Below are 21,879 nucleotides of genomic sequence, written 5' to 3' on the forward strand. Positions count from 1 at the left end.
AATTATAAACGTACATCACATAACAAGCTTGATGATAAATTATCTATATGAATAACGAGCGGTGAAACAATACGAGACCTGCCACAGGCAATCACCAAGTAAGTACTTATAAAAGCAGGAAGTCTGTACTTTATGATAATAGATTATATATAATTAGATACCTATTTACTTCAACTGCTACTTTACGATAAGATTAATTTTAATAAACACTTACATTTTGAATGTTTACTGATTTCGTCTACGACGTTACCTAAATTCAATAAATATTATTTAAGCAGATACAAGATTATAAGTTACAATTAAGTTTGACTCTGACATTACGGTATACGGTCACATCATATCGAATTGGCTTTGATACAGTTACGATCGAGATGACCTAGTGGTTAGAACGCGTGAATCTTAACGGACGATCGTGGGTTCAAACCCGGACAAGCACCACTGAATTTTCATGTGCTTAATTTGTGTTTATAATTCATCTCGTGCTTGACGGTGTGTCTTATTTCATTATAATTCTGCCACATGTGTATTCTACCAACCCGCATTGGAGCAGCGTGGTGGAATAAGCTTCAAACTTTCTCCTCAAAAGGGAGAGGAGGCCTTAGCCCAGCAGTGGGACATTAACAGGCTGTTACTGTTTACTGTCACAGTTACGATTCTGTTGAGATTTTTTTTATAAGGAATAGTCGAAGCTTGATCGGAATCGTATCAAGAACGTTCGTAATCGTTATACATGAGAAGAATTGCCTGATTGCTGGATATTAAGGAATTCCTCTATTCGGTTCTATTATCTTATATATATGAATTATATATTACTTATTGTTGTGTTTATTCACCCGCTCTTTGTGGATTTTGTTTATAAGTTACTACTAATTTGGGAAAATTGAAAGTTTAACTTCATTCACTTTGACGCAGCACGTCATGTAAAAGTCGCAAGCCGCAGTAACATTATAATTTTATTATGATCTACATAGAAGCTTACCAAATAAACGTATGAATTAATAGGAACGATGTCGAATGTCTTATATGGTCAGTGATATACATCTGTGGGTGGTTTTCTTCTCTACTCTTCTAAACTAAACAAACAATTTTTAGCATATAGTCAAGTATTCGAAGAGCCAAATTGTATTTAAAAAAATATATAAAATAACTAAGGAGTGAATTAAAATCTCTGAATAGATTTGGATGCTCCGTTTAATTGATTGTTGAAATACATGTTTCCCACCGTATAAACTAAAAAATGTTATTTCCCATGAATTTATTTGCTTAGTTATGTTTTCCAGTAATCAATCAGTAATATTGTAAATTTTCTTCGTGGTACTGGTTGCATACTATATTGCTGTTAATTTATCGTGTCGTTATCGTAAGCATTCCTCCCTAACTAAAAATATTCCTAAGCGAATTTCTTCAAGAATACAAAAAACCCGAACGGTACATTTAAAAACAAGTATTATACTTTTTTATGTGTAAAGCTTACCGCATAAGCATTTTGGTTAATTTTCAGCACGACACCCAATAGTACAAATTCTTCCCTGGCTTAGCAGGAAAAACTTGCCTCCCTAAAAAGGGATGCTATATCACGATATTTTATTAAAACTGTTGCAACCCTGATGCAACGTAGAAACGCCAACATCTCTCTCTACGCGTTCCGCCGTAGATGTTGATATCGACCAAACCCTATCCTGATCTTCGAGCAAACTATCTTGTTTGAATTATCGCCAAAGGATACAATCAATATATAAACACGATGATGATGATGCTTGTGATGATTTGCTGCTCATTAATAACAATAATTACGGTACTTTGTAAATCATTTATTTATGATAACATCTAATAGTACAATTTAAAGGTAAAAATAACCACACAATTATTAGCTTAAAATATAATTACTTACTAAAAATACTATTTTGACGACTAGCACATTTGTGGGTAGAAGGTAAATTATTCCGTCACCTAAGTGAAAAAAGTTCTTATATTATTCTAAACATTAAAATTTCATCACAATATCTTTGTAAGATTCCTAACAGACAGGAATAGTGAACTATTTCCGTGACTTGACATAAACTTTGCAATTTTCCCTTCTAATATATTTTGAACATTAAGTACTTTTATATGTTTCAATATCACTAGCGACTTATTCTAATAAATGCAATGATCATCGTTATTATTTAACCTTTAAGTATAATGATGATGATGTTCTCCTGGTTGATTTTGAAAGGACGGCAAATCACGCAAAACGGAACAGTTCAGGCGCAGAACCGACCTATTTATGTGCTTTCCGAGGCACAGGCACACACTTCTTTTGTCCAGACTCCGGGTTGCTATTAAGAATTATTCGACAGAAAATCCCGATAACTTTTTATCGACCCGACCTGGGGTTTAAACCCAGGACCTCAGCATCTGCAGACTATACAATCTAGCCACTAGATTAGATAGAACGTGGGAGGCGCATAAAAAGTGCATTTAAAAATATACATAACTACATTTATGGATACTAAAGTTTTATCGCTTTGTTGTTTTAACTGAAGGTATCTTCCTTATGTTCACTAAATAAAACTTAAATAAAAATTTGGCAAGAAACGTTTTTTATAATTATATGTTTAACTATTTTAGTTAGTTTTGTTTCTTGCGGGTATTTCCACATAGTCGAGAACTTCCCAGTCGGCTTCAGGCTCTTCGGGAATGTGAGGTGGTAGCACAGCACGGGCCAGTGGTGTTCCAGCATTGTCCAGAGACAAGTAAGCGCGCAGGGCAGCCGTCGCTGCGTCGTCGGGTGCTGCCCGCGCTCTTGCGTTGAACGGACCACTAATATCTTCACTCGGCAACTCCCAAATATGGAATTGTGTTGTCATCTTGAAATTCTGTTAAATATCAAATCTACTTTAAAACACTTTCAGGGTCAAGCTTTTTATACAATATTTATGCGATAAAAATTGTAACTAGGGTCGTGTTTTTATATGTGGAGCTAACAACGTTATACTTTAAAAATCGTCCATTCGTCTGTTTCTTGACAACTTTAAATTTACCAGTAAATTTAAAGTTGTCAAGAAACAGATAGTAGATAGTACATTGTGCAAGCTCGTAGGTACCACCCACTCATCAGATATTCTACCGCAAAACAGCAGTACTTGGTATTGTTGTGTTCCGGTTAGAAGGTGAGTGTCATTACAGGCACAAGGAACATAACATCTTAGTTCCCAAGGTTGGTGACGCATTGGCGATGTAAGCTATGGTTAACATTTTTACAGTGCCAATGTCTATTGAAGTTGATGACCACTTACCATCAATCAGGTGACCCATATGCTCGTCCTACTTACTTATACTACTCCTACCTATACTATAAAAAAAACTTTTTGCTTTGGTTAAATGAGGTAAATATTTTATATAAATTTGTTCTCATTCGCAATATGAAAAGCCATCAGAAAATAATTCTTACGTAAGATTAAAATAGTTGCGACGTAAAGCGCCTTTCAACGTCACCAAACAATTTGACCGAGAACGAATTCATAAGAATTTAATTTTCCATACTCATTGCTGTTTATCTAGTAGTTGTTAATAAAATAAATTATAGTGTCACTAGGATTTGTCGTGGCCTTTAAATTAAATGAATTTCATACGATTACTTATTGTACCGACACTTTTTAAATATTGCTTATTTTATTATTTAAATATCTAGTTGATATAATACAATTTCAATTTGAACGTTTTCAACGTTCGATGTTTTTTTATTTAGATTAAAAATTTCATATATAATTGAGAATGTCATGAACGCTATTATTTTATACAGCTCAGACAAACAAGAAGTAAGAAAAGTAAATATTTCTTATATTTACATGGTCGTAGGGCTTCGTTCGTCTGGATAGGTACCGCCTATTGTTTATTATATAAATATATCTCACTGTTCTCAATATACATATAGGTATGGGCGGTGGTAAGCACTTATCATTGGGTAGCACATTTGCCGGTTTGCCTACCTATCTATTTTAAATAATAATAAACACATTTTATTTACTCACCGAAATCAATTTGTTTTTCTAGAATTTTCGATAATGTTAAGTCCCGACGAAAATATATTAAATGGACAACATAAATCGAAAAATTATCACGTGTACGAAATGTTAATACTTAAATGCTATTAAATATATATAATATACATCTAATCTATAATCATAAAGTCAATAAATTGATCTACGTCACAGATAAATTGTGCATGATCGTAACCACATACAGCAGCCTTATTTATTAAATGTTAAGTAAAACATTAGTGCATAACCAATTAGACATGTATGGGCGCGGCCCCACCAAGGGAAAACCCTATTTTATAAAACTATTTTTTTTATTAACTTAATGCATATTTCTATCAAAGAAAGCAAAATGTGTATATGAACAAATCATATAACACAATGAGTCCTTAAGTTTTAAGTAGATACATCGGAAATTTATCCTACAAGCAAATAGTGTTACAATCCAAAAAAAAACCTTTTATTTCATGGCATTTGTATGTATGGAAGTTGTTTGCAAATAATTAATTTCTTTCATTTATGAGCAGAGATGGCCCTGTGGCTAGAACGCGTGAATCTTAACCGATGATCATTGGTTCAAACCCGACAAACACCACTGAATTTGCATGTGCTTAATTTATACTTATATTATAAATCATCTCTTGCCTGACGATGAAAGAAATCATCTTCAGGAAACCTGCATGTGTCTAATTTCACTGAAATTCTGTCACATATGTATTCCACCAACCCGCATTGGAGCAGCGTGGTGGAATAAGCTCCTAACCTTCTCCTCAAAAAAATAGGAGAGAAGTCGTTAGCCCAGCAGTGGGACATTCACAGGCTGTTACTTAATTCATTTATATTTTGACTATGTACACTAGGGGATTATTAATCAGTGTTCGAACGTGCTGCGAATGTTAATATAATATTTAATGTGCAAATGTTGGAACTTGCTGAAAATAACGAATACAATTTGTATTATCTTATTTATCAAGTCCATTAGAGAAGCATCGAGTGTTAGGTACTTGATTTAAATGCGACGTGACTGTCATTTTAAGCGTTTCGTACACATAAATGTCTTCACCTAATAATATATGATGTCCGTTTATTCGTGGGTACCATAAATCAATCGTAATGTATTCCTTTTATATCAAACGATCCACTAAGATTTTTACGAGCATATTATTATAAATCCATAAGTTTAAAACGGATGAATCTGATTGATAAGAGTAAATATTTGGAGCACCGATCTATATTTTTCTACGGAAATTTGATAATAAAAATTGGGCGGCCTCACATGCAAACTTGGTTTAGAAGATATTTAGTAACACAAATCTCTCTCTCTGTCTCTCTTTCATAATTGATTTGACATTCGAAAGAAGAATATTCAACATTGTTTGACTTATCACCTACTTTACAACATTTATAGGTATTTTATATATAGGTTTGTTACCAATAAAAACAATTAACTGCGTATTTTAAGTTAATAATAATTTCGTTATTAAAATGGAACCCTGAAACGTTAAAAATATATGATTCATCACGGTTGACATTAAGCGACTAAGATTTTATCTATGAAACTAATTAGCTAATTAAGTCATATATTGGCAAATATCCCATAGACTATGACGCACGGAGAAAGTCATAAAGTGTTGTTTGTTATCGAAACAAATTAAGCTAATATACTGAATATGTATCATGAGTCTCTCATCTCACTAAAGACTCGATTAATTGCAAATTATTATTATATTAAAATTAAAAATACAATGAAATTGTAAGTTGAAAAAAAAAAGCTAAATAGATAATCTGTTCGCGTTTAATACAGACGGATACAATTCATGTTTTATACAGTTTTTTTTTATCCAGTTGGTACATTACGTACAAAAAAATATAATATCACCACGCCATTTTTATGCATTCTTTCTAAAAAATATTTCTAACCCTACCATAGTAGGTTCTAAATTGCAAAGTTACTGTGGCTTATCTGCTACAACAGATAAATTATGATGTGTTATGCTTTTTCGTGAACATTTTTGTGATCTACAAATTTTTCTTATCTAGTTTATTTATAACCGTTTTGCCAACTTTATGAAATAATCCAAACCAAATGTATTAGTTATTTGTATGTAATACAGAATGACAAGAAGTAGAAATATGGTATTGTCAATAATAAATAAGTTATAGTTACTGGTGTTAGGGCTTTGTGCAAGCTAGTCTGGGTAGGTACCAACCACTCATCAGATATTCTACCGCAAAACAGCATTACTTAGTTTTGTTGTGTTCCGGTTTGAAGGGTGAGTGAGCCAATGTAATTACAGGCACAAATGACATAACATCTGTGTTCCTAAGGTTGGTGGCGCATTGGCTATGTAGGCGATGGTTAACATTACTTACAATGCCAATGTCTATGGGCGTTGGTGACCACTTACCATCAGGTGGATATTGTCGTCCGCCTACCTATACTATAAAAAAAAGCTTTGTCAAATAAATTAAATCATATTACATCTAAACTATAATCATGCGTAATACAAACCAAACTTATATATCTTTATAATATTAATATGATTATAATTTTAATGACAATGTGTTTCAATTTCTATTTAAATCAAAAATAAATAAAGTAACTAAAGTAAAACCAACATAATTTAATTTTACACAAAGGTACTCTTATGTAAAGTCGTTTCACAGGGAATTATCTTTAATATTGTTTTATGGCGCTATTTTGATTGAGCGGAGCACGTGAGATGACGCACCGTGTTGACAAACAATAAGATTAGGAGTATTAGAGAGCGCTATGGAGACTTCTCACTTATCAGCTACAAATAAACCAACGTAGCCTTTAAACAAGCCTTAAGAATGTCTTTATGGCGAGTTATGAATTAAGAACACATGGCAGGAACGTGCATTTGATAATGATTATTTTTAGAGCGACAAGAGGAAAATGCGAGTTACTTAAAATGTTATGAAAACTCGTAATTAAAATTTACTAGTAACACGTTTTCCATTGTAATTGTAAAGTGAGCTATAACTTACATCCGGCGGCGGGTAATAGAAATTATATATTTAAAGCAGTTATAAAATGTTAAATAAACATTGTAAAGTATTATTTTAGTTAAGGAATTTATGAATATAGGTACGTAACGTTAAAGTAACTTAAATAGCTATTCATAATGATTATTGCCACTTTTGTATATTTTATATCTAAACATTTTATATTAGAATATTAGAGATACCTATGGTCTTAGGTAAAAGTTATAGGCTGAATGTAATACGGCTAGACGAATTCTTAAAGAGAAGATTTGCAGTTTATTCCCCCACTCTACACTAGTGTAGTTTGGTGAATAAATCTGAGACAAAATTTCATCCGATTAATGTACACATTTTCCTTTGAGCATTTTTGCATAATTTGAGTTTATAATTCATGAATACACACCACAGTGGTGTTCACCCACGTGTTCTATTCATTGGACCATCTCGGCTCTGGCTTACTCTTTGAGTATTTGTATTTATTTACACAGATGCAAATATCGAATATAGAACGTTCCATAATATCTAAAGCAGTTTCCAAATATTTAAGGGATACTTTTTTCTAAAAAGTAGACAGTGAATTATAAAGCAATATTAAAAAATAATAGTAATATTATTTATAATTTATAAAAGATCTTACCTCTGGTAAACAGTGGTGCTGTAAGCAATAGTAATGATGAGAGCCGTCATGATGACACCAGGTGCCATCAGGAAAGTACGGATCTAGGCCCGCGTCGTTGAGCTCCACCCGCGGTGCGTAGAATCCTCCACCTTCCGCGCGGCGACAGAATATGGCGCAGCCCATCCACATACGAGCTAAAATATTAGTGTCAAAAATTTCAGCTTATGAGTTTGGACCCATTATATCAAGTGTACCCCAAAGATCTTTGGACAACGTTGGGCAACTTATATTCAATATTTTTGTTAAACACTGCTCGAAATTAAGATCATACAAATTTTACTAAAAAAATATGACTTCGTCAATCGTAATCTCTTGTAAGCCATTATAAAATTATTTTTATCGTATATCCTTGGCATAATGTCAGAAGCGAATCTATGTTTTTTATCTTTTTTAACCAAATATAGATTGATTTGAAATACAACTAACCTTCATCTTTTTTATAGATGTAGAAATTGCAACATAATAAAATAATAGTTGTTTCAAAAGTGTCTGTTGTTGTCTTTAAGTAAATAAAAAAAATATCTTTGCCGGATAATATTTATCATCCGATTCATACAAATCTGAACGGAAACGATTGGGAAAAGCTATTAAAGCCAATGATAATAAGCATCTTATAATAACAGGTCAGGATCAATTCAAGAGAACAAATCATCAAAGATGTTACGGTAAATATTGACATAATTCATTGGTGCCAAAATATTAAATTTAAAACTAAACTAATTATTTTTTAAATAATAATAACAAACAACGTCATATAATACAATAGTCTAACTGACTTTTTAAAGTTTTTGTCGCATGCGTTTTAAAGCGCATGGAAATGCTGCATTAGGTATTTTTTGCTAAGGAGGGGCTCCACATTGCTTCTTTGCACTTGTGAGTATTTCTATAACACACTTTTCCCATTACCCCAAAATAGGTAAATAATCTTACATATAGAAATTATTGCGTGATTTCGCTCGTATTCTAAGTGTTCACGCATAAACTATTCTATCGAGTTAAGTCTTAGTACAGTTCTTGTTCCCACCTGTGATCATTTGTACACGTGTTTGGCAAAATACTATCAATGTTTAATAAACGGAGCGTAGGTTGTATCGGATATTGTTAAAAAATGCCTGACGTGTAATGCATCATAAAAACAAAATCTCATAAACAAAATCTATAAACAGCAAATTAACTTTTTTTATATATAACTGAGAATTTCCATTAGGTAGGTCTCTATTTAGCTATATAAGACATTGTTTATAACAATTTGTTCATTGTTTATTAAAACTTAGTGCTTTTGTTATCTTGTTTCCGTCATAAAAATGCCGGTTATTTTTGTACAATAAGTCTTAATTAGTAATGAATTATTGTTTTGCCTTTGTTATTCGCTTAATTGCTAATGTGAAGTGTTATCGTTAAGATAAAAAAATGAGAAAAATAACAATGATGTATTTCAAATTAACATCGGAAACAAAGTACTGTTTATACATCAAAGTCTTCATCGTAGAGATCATGTTCATCATTAAGATTGACATAAATTTATATGTTTTTGAAGATGGTATAATATATGTTTGTTTGAAAGTTGCACTCGTAACAGGAAATCTAAATGCAAATTATTATAGTTTGGGTAATGATTTGCAGATCTCTACGAATGACACGTTACAAGAAGAGTTAGTCAATGAGAGTAGCTTAAATGCAAGACGACCAGATGATTTTTTTTTACAAATAATAGGCCAGCGTTTGACCGTTGACTTGCCTGATGTTAAGCATCGACACGGTCTAGGATGTAGCACGCTTGCTTATAAGAAACCTGTTTACTCTGGATTTAAAGACACCAACATTGTGAATGGACAATGGATGTGTGAGGCAAGACAAAGGGTCCAAGAAAAGAGTAACAGAGAATACGACTAGCGAAAAACAAAAGAAAAAGGAAAACGCATGGCAGTTTAAACTTGTCGTGTCGTGTATTGTAAAAATGTTTTAAAATAAATTGGCGAATAAATATCGCATAGATTTTACAACTGTAAAGGTCATTTTAAATGCATTATTGCGAACGCTTCTTACTTTTCCATGCTACATTTAACTAAAGGTCTCTTTTGACTATCCCTTAAATAAATAGGTCAATAAAAATAATAATAAAGAGTTCACTTTTATGCATTAATTTAAAACGCTTATATGTATTTAAATGTATTAACATTTATGCATATAGTATATATTTATTTATTCTTAAAGTAATTGTAATTACATTATAATGTATTTATATGTTTATTTATGGCATAGAGTACATGTCATAAATAAACATATATAAAGCCTTTCTTTATTATATTATTTCCTCTACCTTAAGGTTGCCTGGAAGAGATCGATGTCTTAGCGTTAAGGCCAATTCTTGATGTTAAAAATATTTCTTCCTTGTGTGTTTTTTATTTTTAGATTTTCGGCGCGCGATTTTATTATTATGCTTTTTCTATTTACAACGACCGTAAGTATTTTTATAGGCACGTACAAATAGGCCACCTGCTGGTAAGTGATCACCACCGCCCATAGACATTGGCGGTGATAAATCTAAATAATAACTATTTCTTCTATCTCCAATGCACCACCAACGTTGGGAACTTAGATGTTATGTCCCTTGTCCCTGTGGTTAGACTGGCTCACTCACCCTTCAAACCGGAACGCAACAATACAATAAGTATAACTGTTTTGCGGTAGAATATCTTATGAATGGGTGGTACTTACCCAGACAGGGAGGGCTTACACAAAGTCCTTCCAAGAAATTGAATTTTGTTTTCGCGTTGCACATATTTCACAATTTATTCTGAAGAATATGGCATAGTTACACTATTATTCATATGTTTATTATTCATATATGTATATTTTAGCTCTGTATTTATTTTGTTGATGTTATATTTGTATGTGTGTATATTTTTGATTAATTACCGCCTTCACGGATTTCTGCTTAGCCTAAAGGTTGACTGGTAGAGAATGCCTTTAGGCATTAAGTCCGTCTTTTGTTCCTACTACACATTGTGGTGGTCAAAAAAGTTTTTAGATAAATAAATAAATAGTTTTTTTTAACAATAATATGATAATAACTAACATGAAGAGCTGTCAAAAAAAAATCCGTAGTCCTCTCGTCTCAACGCCGCAGCGCCGCAGCGATTGATTTTAGAAAAAAAATATATGTTCGAAGCATGGGGGATTAATGCGAAAGTAGATGTGATTTTGGAAACGTAATGTTTTGAAGCAATTTGCTTTTCCCAAAGTTAAAGAAAGCCAATTTAATTTTTTTTATTTTTAAAACTATCTCATTAATAGGTATCCCGCTGCAGTTGAAAAAAGAAATTGTCAGCTTAGCTATGTATGGCGTAGTACGAGTTATCGTAGACAGTAGTAAATACCTATTAAAGGCTCGCTACCCGCAGAGTAATAAAACGTCAGTGCCCTCGGGATACGTGTGAGTGCTGTGCAGTACATATCAATAATTAAATATACTATTTGTTCCCAGAAATGCGATTTCCCCTGATCGTTTTTTTTTAATCTTAATAACTTATAAAGAACCTTAGTACCGTGTTATAATATAAATTAGGTTAAGAATAACTAATTCGGCTTTACAAATTTAACTAAACGACCATTTGACACTGATGATCACTACGACCGATAGCAGCGTTCATTTTTATAATTAATGAAGGTAATTATAGTTGAATAGTTTTTTATTAATGGAGAATAAAAGCACGTCCTAAAACTCGTCCTGCTCCCGCTCGGTGGGTATGAGGTCTGTAATACTAGGTACTAAGACTATAGTTGACTATAGTTATCCGTGCAGTGACGGAGAAAGAATACATTTCACTGCCCCTCTCGTTCCCATGGGTGTCGTAAGAGGCGACTAAGGGATATCTGAGCGGCCATCTGCTCATCTGGTGGTAGGATGTTAAACATCCGCCTGGCTTGTTACCACTGTACGCATGGTGAAAAACTCGTGAAGTGGCTTGCAGCCGCGTTTCGAGGTCAGCCAGCGTACAGCCAGTGCCCGAGCGAGTATTGCCGCGATAGGTGTTGGTCCAATGGAGACGGCTGTTGAACCAATGCCGGGGGAAACTGTATTGACCTGCCGGACAGTGAGACCGAAGAAACGGCTGTTCCGCTGGCCGCCCGTGGCATAGTACAGGGGCCCGAGCGTGCCTAACCAGCTCGCGAGGCTGCCCCACCAGGCCACGCATAATCTCGGGGTGGACCGTCGTGCCGGTTGGTGACCGGAAGGTGGGGTCCCGGCGCCCACTTCCGGGGGGGTTCGGGGGCCCTTCCGTCCGGCGGGTCAGTGGTCAGTCAGTCATTTTTTCCTTTTGGCAACCACTTGGGGAAACACGCCTCCACACTTTGCCCATCCCTATCGTGGCAATACGTCGCTCGCTTCACGTCTCTTTTCCATTTTTTTTTTCCCAAATGGCAGCGCAACAAAGCAGAAATAACGGTCGTACAGCGGTGCACACCCCCACCATACCTTCGCTGTTTGAGGTCGAGTTCTCTAACATCCGTGGACTCCACGCTAACCTCAACGCTCTCCACCACCATCTAGAGACAGCACGGCCAGCAATGTTGTTTCTCACGGAGACACAAATACTCCGTCCTGCCGATACCAGCTACCTTAATTATCCCGGCTACACGCTTGAAGAATCCTTCAAAGCGAAAGCCGGAGTATGCTTGTTCGTCAGGACGGATGTTTGCTGTCACCGACTGCGCTGCTTGGAGGACCCCTCCTTCTCCATGTTGGTGGTACGTGTGGACCTGGTTCGTCAGAGTCGAGTCTACGTGTGCCTCTACAGATCCCACAATGGTGACTTGGAGACAAGCCGATTATTTGACCATCTTAGTCGGGTGGCAGATGCTGCGCAAGAGCAATTTCCTAACGCGGAATTGGTGTTTTTGGGGGATTTTAATGCTCACCACGAATCATGGTTGAAATCCTTCAAAACTGACCATGCTGGAAGGACTGCTCATGCGTTTGCTCTCACACATGACTTGACCCAACTGGTTAATCAGCCCACCAGGATCCCAGACATTGATGGGCAAGCACCTTCTCTGCTGGACCTTCTGCTGACTTCTCACCCGGTGGAATATCAGGTTGTGGTTCAGGCTCCTCTTGGCTCTTCGGATCACGGCCTTATATCTACCAGAGTGCCACAGGCCAAGCTGCCGCCACTAGCGGTATGCAAACGTCGCGTTTGGCACTATAAGTCGGCAGATTGGGACGGTATGCGCGATTACTATGCGTCCCTTGGAACGGTCCCTTGGAAGGAACGTTGCTTCAGTGGTAATGACCCGACAGCTAGTGCCGCTGCTGTTGCTGACGAGATCATGTTGGGAATGGAATACTACATTCCTAGCTCAGATCTCGTCAGTAGGGGTACGCGTAACCGTTGATTCACTCGTGAATGTACCGATGCTGTATCATCTAAGCAGGCGGCATATCGCAAGTGGATTAACGGCTGCATTAGCGGGGCATCTAACATTGACTCACTGAAAGCAAACTACAATAAAAATTCCAAGTCCTGTAGAAAAGCATACATGAGAGCGGATGCACAGCGCATTGTACAAATTGGTCATGATCTTGTTTCGCATCCTAGGGGCTCCCGTAGCTTCTGGCGTCTGACCAAGTCTGTGCAAAACAATTTCTGCTAACCTTCGCTGCCACCGCTCAGAAATCCGGACGGATCGCTAGCTCACAGTCCGCAAGAGCAAGCTGATCTCCTGGCTAAACTCTTTGCCGATAATCCCGTCATCGATGATTGTAGTGCGCTGCCACCTACAATACCTTCATGTGGCCATACGATGCCTGACATCAAAATCAGGCAACGTGATGTGCGTGCGGAGCTGCAATCACTTGATGTACGGAAAGCTAGCGGTCCCGATGGAATACCAGCCATAGTGCTGAAGAAGTGCGCAGCGGAGCTGTCTCCTGTGTTAACGCGCCTGTTCCAACTTTCTCTCTCTTCGGGATGTGTGCCGGAGGCTTGGAGAAGAGCTAATGTGCAAGCGGTTCCCAAAAAAGGTGATCGGTCTGACCCGGCAAATTATCGGCCAATAGCTATCACCTCAGTACTTTGTAAGGTGATGGAACGGATTTTAAACAACCAACTGATCCATTACCTACAAGATCACTGTCTAATTAATGATCGTCAGTACGGGTTTCGACCAAAACGGTCCACAGGTGATCTTCTAGCGTACGTAACACACCTCTGGGGTGAAGCTATCGACAAGCATGAAGAATCGTTGGCTGTCAGCCTCGATATCTCCAAGGCTTTCGACAGGGTCTGGCACAGAAGTCTTCTCTCCAAGCTGCCTGCATATGGTCTGCCTGCTCAGCTATGCACCTGGATTGCCAGCTTCCTACACAAGCGTAGCCTTCGTGTTTTAGTTGATGGTTGCGCTTCACAATTCTATGTAGTGAATGCTGGGGTCCCCCAGGGATCTGTGCTATCTCCGACACTCTTTCTTTTGCATATCAATGATATGCTCTCTCTTGGGAACATACATTGCTATGCAGACGATAGTACAGTGCATGGTGGATACCACGGACGCGCAGTGGCTGGGCGGGCGGAAATTGCGGAGAGGCGGAAGGATCTTGTCATTGAACTCGATAGGACATTAAAGCTCATCGCCAAATGGGGCTCTGATAATCTTGTTGAGTTTAATGCCAAGAAAACACAGGTATGCGCTCTCACAGCGAAAAAGTCAGCATTTTCCCCTCTTCCCTCCCTCTGTGGTACTCCGCTGGTGATACAAAGCAAAATCGCCATGCTGGGGATGGACGTTCGTTGCGATCTTAGTCCAAGGGATTACATCGAGGCTGTTATAAAAACAGCTTCACGGAAACTCGGAGTTCTGAACAAGGTGCGGCGTTTTTTCACGCCACAACAACTGTGCCTGCTGTACAAAACACAGGTACTGTCTTGCGTGGAATATTGCTCGCACCTTTGGTATGGCTCCGCTAAGTACCTACTGGACGCATTGGACCGGTTGCAGCGACGTGCCGTAAGCATTATTGGCGACGTAAAGGTCACAAACACCCTTGAACCTTTACAATTGCGTCGTGAGATAGCAGCACTGAGCGCTTTCTATCGACTGTATCACGGCGAGTGCTCTGAGGAATTATTCTCTCTAATTCCTGCTTCCCCCTTCCTTCTTAAGTCAACGCGAGCTGGTTCTCGATGTCACCGCCTAACTGTGACATCAATGCCATCGCGAACAAAGAAATTTAGCAACTCCTTTCTTTGTCGCACTTCCAAAAAATGGAATTCCTTACCAGCTCACGTGTTCCCCTCCTCTTACAACCCGGGTTCCTTCAAACGAGGCTTGAAGAGGCATCTTGCGGGCCGGCAAGGCGAAGGCGGCTAGTGCAGAACGTTTTTCCCGTCTGTACTGGCCGTCGTCGCGTTTGGACTCTACTACCACTTACCATCAGGTGGAGTAGAGTCATTTGCCCTCCCGGCAAATATAAAAAAAGCAAGTTGTAAGCAGGGACTCACTGGGATCGTGCGGCGCCTGCAGGCCGCCGCCGCGCGGGTCGAGGTCCGCCAGGCGCGCCGCGTACTCGCTGCACTTGCGCGCCGCCAGCTCGCTCGCACTGACGCGCTTCTTCTTGCCGCAAACCTTGGTCGATGTAAAATGTTGCCGTTACTTTATTATCAGGCGTATCGATTTCATAAAACAATATTCCATGGAGACACAATGATTGACGATTTCGTTTAAAAAAACACTAAAATATATAGATATTAGATGAACATATTATATGTCACGTGGCCAAAGAGAAATCGATTGGTTCGAATCAGATGAATTTGTCTAAGATTGCAGATCTGTTCTATCTTCTTAATATTTCGGAGTCAGTACAGTAGGTATATCTACTTTTACTAATTTTTTACTTACTACTATGAGGTAAGTTGAGCATTGAGCTAATACGCAGGTTTTATCATCAATTAAGAAATACCCATCACGAGATCGGTCCTCTTATGTTTTATTTTGAATTTATATAGAAATTAGAATATGACTATCTATATTTTATGGTAAATTGCAAAACCGACGATTATAACCTTTCGAAAGTTCGTTTATTTGGGAAAAATAAAGATACAAAGAATAGCCGCTTTTTAACATTCCACTTAACAAAATAGGAACCAATTTTGACTAAGATTTTTGCAAAAATGTAGCGACATTAAATGATGCATGTTAGTTGATTAGCTACCTTAGTGTCATCACAGAGCGCTACGTCATAGGAGGAGCCCTCGCAGACGGCGCTGTCCGGACACGAGCGCCGCCGCTCCCGCGCGCCGCGCCCGCGCTGCGTGCAGCCCGAGCGGCACGCGCCCGCGCCCCACTCGCCCCACGCGCCCCACGTGTCCCCGGCCTCCCCGCGCGGCGGCGCCACGCTCGATACGACCACTGGGTCTGCAGCTACGCATTCCCCACCTTGGCACCACTAGAATGTTGTAAGTCAAAGACGATAAGATAGATAACAGTAATTAATATAAGTAGCACCTCCTGATCAAAATATTTTTGTTGTTTAAAAATAAAACATTTCAATTTCGATTAGAAAATAGGGTCCAACATATTGGGAGAGTTCGATTCCTGCTCTGCCATAAGGTTTTTTTTTATATGTATAACAAGTTTATCTCAGTCGGTCACTTATATGGGTCAAATTAATATGTTTACATAAGGAATTTGGAAAATCTATCTACCTTCCCGGGTCCACAGGCCGTGCCGGGCAGCGCCGGACCGGCATAGTAAAAGCCGGCGCGATGCGGGGAGCGACATGCGAGCTGCGCGCACAGCGAGCCCGCGCCCCCCGCGCCCCCCGCGCCCCCCGCGCCCGCCTCCACCGCCGCCGCGTCCTTGTCCCTGAGCAGCACCTGTCGCACAATAGCGAGATATAGTCGTGTTGTAGCAATTTAACAAAGAAAGATGATTATCATCTTACACTTGCTTATCCCATTTATTTGGAGTCATCACAGTGCTTTTATTTAATAACAGAAAAAAGGATTCGACATAATATATAGCGAAAAATGAATTCGACAGACATATTCGCCCGCGACAGTCTCCGCTACATTCGTTGAAACGCTCTTTTCCAGTCTGCCGGAACCATGTACTTTTCACTTAAATCAACAATATATTGTATTATTCTGACACAATAGTAAACCTAATATTATACTAATACTAAAGATACAATCGGATTTTCCCTTATTTTATTTGGGCGACGCTATAAATAATTTATACCTACGTGTATAAATTTATGCCCTCCGGCATTGTTGTTTATATATGTTACACAAACATCCTCCATATTTGTGTAATATATAATAAAAAAGAAAAATACATAATATGTTAAAGTCCAATTTTGCATTGTAAAATCTGTAATTGCAATAAAAAAAAAATTGTGAATCCGCATTATATTACGATAGGTTTTATCTCTACATGAAACTTTTTGTAATCATATATTTCTTTTATCGAAACTCTAAGCTAGAACTCACGTGTGAATAAGCAAAATCAGCGCATATTTTCTTTTACGTAAACAATAGTCGAAGTGATAGTTACCAAAGTGAGCTAATACAATAATTCAAAATTTGTTCAACCCTCGTATTTTTTTATAAAAGAAATACCTTTACCTATGTTTCCGAGAAAAGGTCTGTTCTCTTTCTTTACAACATAGCTCGTAGATTTAATACAATACGCGGTCTACCATATTTATGTATACATAGATATACCTCGCACTGTTTTTTGGCTCCCCACATGACGCCTGGAGCGTCTCCGAATCTTTCATGTTGGAGCTCCTGCGGCACGTCCAACTCGTCTCCTCCGTCAAAAAGACACGTAGCCCATCTGCAAGTGTAACATGTCTCATATAGAAAAATTACAATATAGCGAAGCTATTAAAAACTCGCTTGGTATATTTTAAACTTTTCATTTGCATTTTCGCGCCCGGTGTCACCTGAAGCCGAGAGCAATTGCTTTTTTCGTTGTCTCAGGATCGGTGATAATAATACTTACTGCAGATCAGCAACGACTCGAGCGCTGCAGTGCGACCACGTCGCCTCGCCATTAGTTCCACGCGATGGCGACATAATGTAACCGTCGCGAGCACAGGAGTTGCCCGTACCATCATGGTGCATGCCCAAGCTAAAAAACGGAAACAATCTCAATTTTTTCTTAAAAATTAACAAGCTTAGATCACAAATACTGGACAACACCTTGTCTTCACTATTAATCTTATTGGGAGTTGTTTGTTTTGTCAAAAAACATGCATTCGAGGTAGTTATATGTTAACGTAGGTAGGTACTATTTCAACAATCTAACGCATATAAGAGGTAAAATAGCATGCACGTAGCATACACGTATTGAGAAACGTTTTAAATATAATTGTCAAATCAACGGTTTGTATCATATTTTTCAGCGGTCATCATGAGTGTTGTGAACTAATATGCGAAGTCGACGGACTTGTGACCGATCTCGTGCGCGAGGATGTAGACGGAGGTGAAGCCGGCGGAGGGGTAGGGGCGGCCGAACGCGTCCGCGGCGCCGAACTCCGACACGACGCACGCGTGCGCGGGCAGGCACACGCCGCCCACGGGCGCCAGGCCCATCGTCACGCCGTTCCGGCGCCCACCTTCTTCAGAATAGAAGTCCAGACTGGAACATAAAGCGAGTTATTCACCATTCGCTTGGCCACATTCTGTTTGAAGTATTTTGCCTTTTGATCAGCCATCCTCGTGAATGCTTTTACTAGTAAATTATATCTCTTTAATCATTTAAAGATATTTGAGGTCTGTATTTTTGTTATTGTTAGTCTTTAGTCTTTGTTTATTCAACTTATTCTATTAACGTATTAATTGTCACTGAGTTAACTGACCTTACTCAAACTCACTAAATAAATATAAAATCTTTTTTTTTTTTTTTTATAGAAAAGGAAGGCGGACGAGCATATGGGCCACCTGATGGTAAGTGGTCACCAACGCTCTTAGACATTGGCATTGTAAGAAATGTCAACCATCGCTTACATATCCAATGCGCCACCAACCTTGGGAACTAAGATTTTATGTCCCTTGTGCCTGTAATTACACTGGCTCACTCACCCTTCAAACCGGAACACAACAATATCAAGTATTGCTGTTTTGCGGTAGAATATCTGATGAGTGGGTGGTACCTACCCAGACGAGCTTGCACAAAGCCCTACCACCAGTATCTGATATGTTTTATTATAACGTTTTTTTTTTCAAAATAAACTATGAAGTTATCTTCCGAAATTCTTCAATTATTTTTAAAACTAACCCAGAAAGTAATAAAGCCATATCCCAATGTTGAGGGTCGTCATCGTCATCAACATTAAGAGAGCGCTGGTAGTCACAGAAGGAATCGAGTAGGCGTCCGCGTTCAGCGTGCGCGGTTAGGCCAGACGGCTGCGTGCGCAACAGAGTCAGTCGCACGAGCGACAGTTGTACACTGGTTCCAAGCGAGGAGTGGTGGTACAATGCTTGAACCTGAAAAATATATATGAAAAACAATAAATTATACAAAGAAAAAAGTAATAATTACTATATATAAAAGTAATTATTACTAGTTGAAGTTCTAAATAAGATTTCTTGATTATAATTAAATATTTGAAACTAACGCCATTAATATAAGCCAGCAGCATGTCTCGCAAGTCAGCTTCATTATAGTTGAGATGAGGATAGAAGAGTTTGTATGCAGCCTCATCTAGAAACAGCGCTATTTCTATAGTGTATGATGACGGTGCAGGTTTGTTTGGACGGAGCCTTGGTCTTCGGGCGGTATGACGCAGCGGTCGAGCGTCATCTAGAGGAGACGGTGGTGGAGGAGCTCGTCGAATAACATGTGCCATACGTTCCCGTCTACCGCCGCTTGATTTAGCGCGTCCTGCGCCCGAAGGAAGTGGTCGAACCTCATAAGTTGAATTTTCAGTCATAATCAGACCATGCTGTAATTAAATTCGTTTCGTCATAAAACAAAAACTATTCCTTCGCAATAATTTATAAACCTAATTAGAAATTATTTACATAGTAGTAAACATTATATAACTGTACAATTTTTTTTTCTAACAGTGAACACGAATAATTACAATAATTTATACCTTACTTCACCTTCGTAGTGTCACAATTCAAACTGATTGCGATTTTATATTCTTTATCATTAAGGTTATTCAGTATTAAGCGCTTGTCATAACATTGAAAAATGGCCTAGGGCTAGTTACATTTCATTAGTATAATTTCATACACATATTACATATACTTACAAGAGTGTGGTCTTTACAAGCCGAGAAAGCGGCGACTGCGCCGGGACCAGTGTGCAAGAAATGACAGGAGGAGTCCACGCTGGATAGCGGCTCATCCGGTCCATCTTCCGACCACACTCGGAATTGAGGGGAAACAAGCCTTCTGTTTGGTAGAAGCTGCAGATCGAAATTTCTGAAATGATATTAAACGTGCAATTTAAACAACCTTCTAAATATCGAGATATAATAAACTTGATTATGTTTCAATATAGCATATTAATTTTTACGTGTACATCATAAATTCATAAGATAATAATTGCCATTGAATAATAAGAGTCAATTCGGCCTTCAAATCACAATGAAATACTAACATCGACTATTACTGTAAAAACTTTATTCCTAGCAGATTACTATATCTATTTATAAAAACATATGATTAATATCATCTCGTCAAACGTACCTTCCGAATGCATCAAAACTGTAGGGCAAAGGGATGTCATTTTTCTGTGAAAACCCAGCGGACTGTGCTTCACGTGGAACCAATGCGGGCAAATAAACAACTTGTACATCTTTGCTTGATTCATCTGAATTCTCGTCTGAGTTGAGCCCGCTCGACCACCACCCATATGATGGCAGTATATCCTATAGCCATAGCCATATTACGACCATAAGCAATAAAACAAAATAACAATAAAGTACTTTAAAAAAAAACAACAGTTTTACAAACAATGTATTTTATGATGAGCTGGGAACAACCGTAACTAAATGGTCTTATGCAAATTTAACGACCTCATTGCATTTTTTGGACACTTCCTAAAATTCCAAGAAGTTTTGCCAATAGGTATTTATTTTTTTACAAAACACATATTGTTATACATATAATTGAAAACGTATTACTTAAGTAGGTTTTTTGTCCAATAATTCTTTGAAAAATATATAATTTTGTAAATATTTGTATACGATTTTACGATCTAACGTTACACATTAAAGTTTGAACAAAAAACAATTCAATGTTTAGTTACCTACTTATGAAACTAAGATTTTTTTATAAGCAAATATTCATTTTCAAGTTTTACGTATAAAAGTAAATTTACAAGTACCTAAATAATATCGATGTCGGTGTCAAGCACGAGTCGAGTGAACTCGACAAGACCGTGATAAATACTGCTCATATGCATTGAACGGGGTCGCCTGTCGGCGAGGAGACGGTAGCGAGGCACGGATGTGTGTTTTTGAAGTAATCATACAAACCCGCTGACTGATTTAAGTTTAACACTTACGCCTTTATTCATAATACTTCCAATGAAATAATTAGCGCCTCAAATAAAATGTTCGCCAAATCCATTACATTAATTGGCCTAAATTAAAAATTCTCAGACGATGAGCAAATAATGTAATATGACATTAGGTTTCTCTCAACAAACGTTACTTTAATATCTTTTTTTTATTTTTATATGAAAGGAGTTACTAAAGTTAAGAGTTATTAAGTTAAATCGTATGTTGTCGTTTGTTTAAGCTTTATTGTCTATAAGAACTAAATGTTAATTGACACTCTTACATTTATGCTTTCGGTAAATAATAAAACAATATAAATTATCTAGATTCTATAAATAATAATATATCATCGATGTTGTTGTAAATAAGTGTTACGGTGCTATTAAATTGACAAACTTTAGAGGTTAGTGAAACCGAAATGAACGTATATGAGTCAGTCAAGTATAGACTTGACATTAGCGGCCACAAGTAAATTAAGTAAAGGGGAAAGTCAGATTTATTTGTTTTCCATTACTACTTCTACTACAATAGCATTCCATTATAATATTGATTCACAAGAAGCTAAGATTTGTGTTAACTTTAAAAGTCATTAAATTTGGAATTCAATTGTCCGTGTTACGTTACGTTCCGGATGATGAAAGTTATTC

The 21,879-nt window shown here is 37.6% G+C and overlaps 1 protein-coding gene across 1 annotated transcript; it reads right to left on the reverse strand.

Moving 5' to 3' along the window:
* Positions 1–1,920: 1,920 nt before the first annotated feature.
* LOC126781300 (A disintegrin and metalloproteinase with thrombospondin motifs adt-2-like) lies at positions 1,921–21,249 on the reverse strand. The gene is made up of 13 exons (XM_050506230.1): positions 21,238–21,249; positions 20,418–20,599; positions 19,979–20,150; positions 19,337–19,663; positions 18,997–19,205; positions 18,166–18,357; positions 17,719–17,847; positions 17,436–17,550; positions 16,416–16,586; positions 15,923–16,156; positions 15,213–15,336; positions 7,666–7,841; positions 1,921–2,858 (listed from the first exon to the last, which is right to left on the reverse strand). Exons 1-13 carry the CDS (start codon positions 21,247–21,249, stop codon positions 2,607–2,609), a joined length of 2,295 nt encoding a protein of 764 aa, XP_050362187.1. The 3' UTR covers positions 1,921–2,606.
* Between the last annotated feature and the right edge of the window lie 630 nt (positions 21,250–21,879).

Source organism: Nymphalis io, chromosome 1 (genome assembly GCF_905147045.1).
Source record: "Nymphalis io chromosome 1, ilAglIoxx1.1, whole genome shotgun sequence".
Lineage (NCBI taxonomy): Eukaryota > Metazoa > Arthropoda > Insecta > Lepidoptera > Nymphalidae > Nymphalis > Nymphalis io.

Bases quoted from the DNA above. Each gene is read 5' to 3' on its own strand.
- LOC126781300 (XM_050506230.1), bottom strand. The intron at 17,848-18,165 runs GTCCGTCGACTT...TCCGTTTTTTAG, and splicing joins GCGCACGAGATCGGTCACAA to CTTGGGCATGCACCATGATG. The intron at 16,157-16,415 runs GTAGATAGATTT...ACAACATTCTAG, and splicing joins CGGCCTGTGGACCCGGGAAG to TGGTGCCAAGGTGGGGAATG.